At 43.3% G+C, this 6,000-nt stretch overlaps 1 protein-coding gene across 6 annotated transcripts in view; it reads right to left on the minus strand.

Annotated features, from left to right (window-relative positions):
• Positions 1-6,000, minus strand: part of PPP1R12B (protein phosphatase 1 regulatory subunit 12B) — a 157,939-nt gene that overhangs the window by 63,448 nt on the left and 88,491 nt on the right. For all 6 annotated transcript variants that reach the window (XM_026654370.2, XM_026654368.2, XM_026654367.2 and 3 more), the window contains one exon: positions 1,200-1,290. In XM_026654370.2, coding sequence (XP_026510155.1) covers positions 1,200-1,290 — 91 coding nt within the window. The remainder of the gene's footprint in view (positions 1-1,199; positions 1,291-6,000) is intronic.

The raw sequence follows: 6,000 nt of genomic DNA on the forward strand, positions 1-6,000 counted from the left end.
GGCTTCAAGACTAAGCTTGATAAGTTTATGGAGGGGATGGTATGATGGGATAGCCTAATTTTGGCAATTAACTAATCTTTGACTATTAGCGGTAAATATGCCCACTGGCATGTGATGGGATGTTAAATGGGGTGGGATCTGAGTTACTACAGAGAATTCTTTCCTGGGTGCTGGCTGGTGAGTCTTGCCCTCATGCTCAGGGTTTAGCTGATCACTGTATTTCGGGTCGGGAAGGAATTTTCCGCCAGGGCAGATTGGCAGAGGCCCTGGGGGTTTTTCGCCTTCCTCTGCAGCGTGGAGCATGGGTCACTTGCTGGAGGATTCTCTGCACCATGAAGTCTTTAAACCACGATTTGAGGACTTCAATAGCTCAGACATAGGTCAGGGGTTTGATACAGGAGTGGGTGGGTGAGATTCTGTGGCCTGAGTTGTGCAGGAGGTTAGACTAGATGATCATAATGGTCCCTTCTGACCTTAAAGTCTATGATTCTATGAAGTCATTTAAAAATACTGATGAGTTAAATCAACACATACACACACGCCGTCTTCAGCACGTGGTCTTATTTTCCTGCACTTATGTAGCTCAAATATATAAACTTGTTTTTAAACAAGTTTGGGGTAAAATGGTTTGAATGGCAAGGACGTGCACTGGATGTCAGCCTGGGATGTATTTCTACAGCCTAGTTGTAATCACTTCAAACAAAGACAATCAGTATTTGTAACAAACACTGAGATCTTCAGAGAACTGCTCACACATCCTGGAAAACTGTCCCAGCCAAGTTGGGACCTGGAGAACTGCAATCTGCTAACCCAATTCTTCCTGAAGTTTAAGATGGATATATGTTTCTTTGTTTTCTGTTCCGAACTGTGTAACATTGTTGTTGGCTGTTATAAGGTGAAACATGACATCCTTTTAAGTGGCTGCATTTCAGCAAATTACATGACCCTTGTGTATTGTTTGTGGTCACTTAGTCTGTAAAGGGCTTTGAGACCCAAGTGGTGTACAAAGACTTCTCCAATCAAAGGACTGTAAAGCTGCCTTGGCACCTTTTGTAGGCCACCACCCAACTCCCCTTCTGTCTCCCCAGACAAGTCTATATGCGTATGGTGATGGACTAGCAGAACAAGATACCACCGCCCATTAAATGCCAGTTTGTCTGCTACTCTGCTGCAGGGCCATCAGGAATTTCACTCCTCACCTGTGTAGACCTACGAGTCTGGCGGGCCTGTCTGGATCGGGCCTTCCTTAGTGACTCTGCTTCCTCATCCCGCACAGGAGTCAGATATGACCTGAAAGAAAGGGTCAAAAACACTTAACATAAAATCGGAAACTTTTGATTTGCAAGTCTCAAAGCAATGACAGTATTCATGCCATTTCATACACAATACTGAAAAGTACACCTTCTGCTCCCCTTTCCTAGGGCCACCCAGCACCTGGCTGATTGCTGCGGCTGCCACGTTCATTGTAGTATCTTCAAGCAATGACTTCTGAAATGTTAACCTGTTAGACACATTCTATGCTCCCCTGTAAGCCAACCCCATTAGAAGGCACACTCTGCATACCGTCTGGGACCTCATACACCCCTACCTCCTTCAAGTCTCGATACAGAATTAAATAAATCCAGAAATGCGTAATCTCATTCACAATCAGACTTCAGAATGTAAACAAATCCTGCATCATTATGAAGTCTGTTACAATGGACCCCTGCTGAAGTGCTGCAACACTAAAGGAACCCACTCCAGCATACATATTGGAGTAAACCCTACCCAACCTTCTTATAGTGAAAGGTGATCCATTTAAAGCAGACAGAAGAAACCACTTTATACAGCATAGTTAACATATGGAAAGATTAGATGTTTATATGAGAAAATACCTGTACAATAGACATGATTAAAGAGTTTTAGAAGGTTAATCAACTTTCTTGCTTCAGGGCATAAGCCATCTATTAAATGATAGGTGTTGCAGGAAAACCTTCCCCTCTAGGCAGGTTATTTCATAATTGTCTATCAAGGGTTACTTGTACCTTCCTCTGAAGTTTCTGGTACTAGCCTTTGTACTCAACTGGACAGCTGAAGGCACACTCAATGAGACAGGGATCGTGGACATTCTTGCTTCATTCACTGTATGTCTTGTACTGCACAAACTGCAAGTGAATTATTTCTAAGGGCGAGCAGCTTGCTCCTGCAGGTGCATGGAATAGGGTCTTCTGGCCACGTCTAGCCAAACACACATTTCTACATTCTGATTATTGCTCCCCTAAGCTCCTAAATAAATTCGACTGTTGAGAAAAGTACCTGTTTGGTTAAGCACTCAAACCAGGAAGGGACAAAGTGAAGGTTGTACACCAATGCATAAGGACAGTCTAAATCAGTATGATATACATTTTCTACAACCTTAGACAAGTGGAGAGTCTTCTACTCTGCATACCACCCAGAGGCAGTTAAAGTCATTTATATGAAGAGTACAGTTACAAAACATACAACAAATTAAGTACAACAGAGCAGTAGTGAAATTTAGCCAATGAAATTTTGTAGCTAAGTAGATTTGTTAGTTTACTGCTCTGAACTGCACCTAAGGTATGCTGTGCTGCATTTTGGAGAAACTGTAGGACTTGCTAAATGAGTAAAATACATACCAGTAAGACATCAGTCCCGTGGAAAGTCTAAGTAAATGAAGATAACTGGACCATTCCAACAAAGTTTGATTGTACATGAAAAATTACAGCATGCTGCAAGTTTGTATCCAAGACTGTAGGGAAAAAAGTGTCTAATATACTGCATTTGAGAAACAGGATGTGATCGTGTAAATTGAGATAATGCCTGTGTACAAGTGGGTAGAATTAAAAGGACACCAGAGGCTGGGGTTGGGACCAGCAAGTCTTCTAAAGAGTTGCACCTGTGATGAGTATTAATACTGCTGGGAAGCCCTGCCTAAGATGGATGTAGTATTTGGAATAATCTCCAGGATATCCTGGTGTTAACATATTTGTGATGCATTCATGAGTAGGAAGTTATGTGTATGGTAGGGTGACCAGATGCCCTGATTTTATAGGGACAATCCTGATATTTGGGGCTTTTTCTTATATAGGCTCTTATTACCCCCCACCCTCTGTCCCGATTTTTCACACTTGGTCTCTGGTTACCCTAGTGTATGGGGTATAGTAGAGGCCCAAAGGGACATCAGAACAGCACATTTTGCAAAGCTTTCCTTTCATCCCCACATTTACGAAGACTTAGGTCAACATTTTCTAAAAGTGACTAGCGATTTTGGGTGCCCGACATGCAACACCTTGAAGGGGCTTGGTTTCCAGAAGGCGGATGCTCAGTACCTTCTGGAAATCAGGCCCCTTTAAGAGGTCTCAAGTTAAACCCCCAAAGATTGAGGTGCCCCAAAAATCACTAGTGGCTTTTGAAAATGCTGGCCTCCATTTGCACACGTATTTTCCATCACTCATCGCAGAAGTGTTATTTCTGGAGCTCACCTAAAGTTACTGTAAATGTCTGAGAGGGTAATTCTATCATCAGACATGACTCAACCATGCCATTGCTGTGTAGAATAGCTATTTCAAAGCTAAAATGTGAACACAACTCCACACTGCTCTTACAGCTTTTTCCTTCAGTGGATGTCTCCCTGAGTCTGGAAATTCAATCAACAAGCAACACGTCTAGTGACAGCTCGGTCAGATGTTTGCTAGCTACTAAGTCTGCTACTGTGAAAAGTGATATTTGTGCATTTGTTAATACTACTTTTCACAGCCGACTTACTCAGCCCCGGCAAGCTGGGGGACAAATTAAGCCCGGGATGGGAGGTGGGTAGGGAGCACCTTATTTGTGTTTCTATTCTATTTAGGTCCAGTAAAGAACAGAGACAACTGTAGATTATTTTGTCTGAAAAAAACCTCTACATAAATAAACTACAATGATTTAGACATGTATATGTGCATATTTGTTTTTCCTAAAGTTAATTACCATATATACTCGTTCATTAGCCCGTTCGTTTATAAGCTGACCCCCCCAAAATGGATAGGTAAAAATAGCAAAAACTGTATGACCCTTTCATAAGCTGACCCTATATTTCAGGAGTTGGAAAACTTTGGCTCCCGACCCGTCAGGGTAAGCCGCTGGCGGATTGGGACGTTTTGTTTACCTGGAGCGTTCACAGGCACGGAGCCCCTCAGCTCCCAGTGGCTGCGGTTTGCCGTTCCCAGCCACAGGGAGCTGAGGGGCTCCATGCCTGCAGACGCTCCAGGTAAACAAAACGACAATGTATTAGATATTCAATTCAATGATTCCATAGAGTTTAAAATCATCAAATTTTGGTGTAGTCCCATTTATAAGCCGACCCCCGCTCTTTGATGCGCCACTTTTTTACCAAAAATATTCAGCTTATGAACGAGTATATTACGGTAGTATTTTAGGAAAAATTGTCAGAGCAACCACCAGCAAGAGTTGGTGGCCGCACTCTGAGGCCACCAAAAATTTCATGTGAGAACCCATGCCCTAGATGCAGCCAGAGAAACACTTTAGCGTGAACCTGAGACAAAGCTAAGTGCTTCTGGATAGAGTAATGCCTGGAAAGAGGCATATTCTGCAACCAAAAGAATGGTCTCCTGCTGTTTGATTTCTGTTGTGTTCAGGGAAACAGGACTTTATGTTCATTGGTTTTATATAAACAGGATTGCACCAAAGAACACACCTGATTCCATCAATTTCTCCTAAAACAGTTAATATTCAGGGTCCTGTGGTTTAACTGTTTGGGTCAGAAGGGCAACAACAAAAATGTTGCCTGCAAAGAAGGAAGGGGAGATTCAGGATGGGGCACAGAACGGGCAGCAGTGAAAGTGAGCACACAGACTGGTGAACCCAAAGTACTGGGGGCAGGTCAACTTGTTAGCCTGTGAGACCAGTGTCTCCAAAGTGAGAACATGCCATGGAGAGAAACACCTCCCAAGTGAGACCTAAGCGAAAAGAAACACTGCAGAAGAAACAACATGGTAACCCTCTGGATACCCAGGGATACTGGAGAAGGAGGCGAATATGCCTGAAGAATACAGCAGTTTAAGATGCTCGGGTTAAAAGTGATAGTTTCCTCCTTGCTAGTCTGTAACAGCACAAGCATCTTTCAGGGTCCAGCCATCCAAGTCAATGACCTATAGCCATGTAGATGGATACCGCCTAGCTATCAGCAGTCAGCCACTTCTGGCAAAAACTTCATCATCCAGCTGAAGAAGGCAACTGCGTAGCTTGAAAGCTTGTCTCTTTCACTAATACAAGTTGGCCCAATAAAAAATATCACCTCACCCACCTTGTCTGTCTGACAGCATGACAGCCAGCACCTGTAAAGCTTACTGAAGTTACCGTATTTTATTCTAGTAGTAATGATGAAGGGCCCTTCGCCCCAAGGATATTAAGGTATGCGTGGGTCAAAACTCAACACTGGAAGTTAAACATTTGTCTTCATTTAACTCCCAGGCTCTTTCATCACAGGGCATTTGACAATATTCAGCTGGAAAGAGCTATAAACCCAGAGGATGCATTTACCTTAAAAACTTAGGCTATGTCTACACTACAGCCTATGTCAGCATAATTTATGTCACTCAGAGGTGTGAAAAAAACCACACCCCCGAGCAATGTACGTTACACCGACAAAGGCTTGTGTGTGCAGCGCTATATCGGTGGAAGAGCTTCCGCCGCCCACGGAGGTGGTTTCATTATGCTGACGGGAGAGCTCGGCATGTCATCGGCATAGAGCATCTTCCCCAGATGCGGTACAGCTGCACCACTGCAGCACTGTACGTATAGACATGGCCTTAGTTACAAAGGGTCCACACCTTTGTAAAACCCCTCGTTATCCTGCCTGTTCATACAAAGACCAATATTCTCACAGCAATAATAATACTAAGAATAAAGTATCAGGAGGTAGCCGTGTTAGTCTGTATCTACAAAAACAACAAGGAGTCTGGTGGCACCTTAAAGACTAACAGATTTATTTGGGCATAA

This window comes from Terrapene carolina, unplaced genomic scaffold (genome assembly GCF_002925995.2).
Source record: "Terrapene carolina triunguis isolate 2854851 unplaced genomic scaffold, T_m_triunguis-2.0 Scaffold191, whole genome shotgun sequence".
NCBI lineage: Eukaryota > Metazoa > Chordata > Testudines > Emydidae > Terrapene > Terrapene triunguis.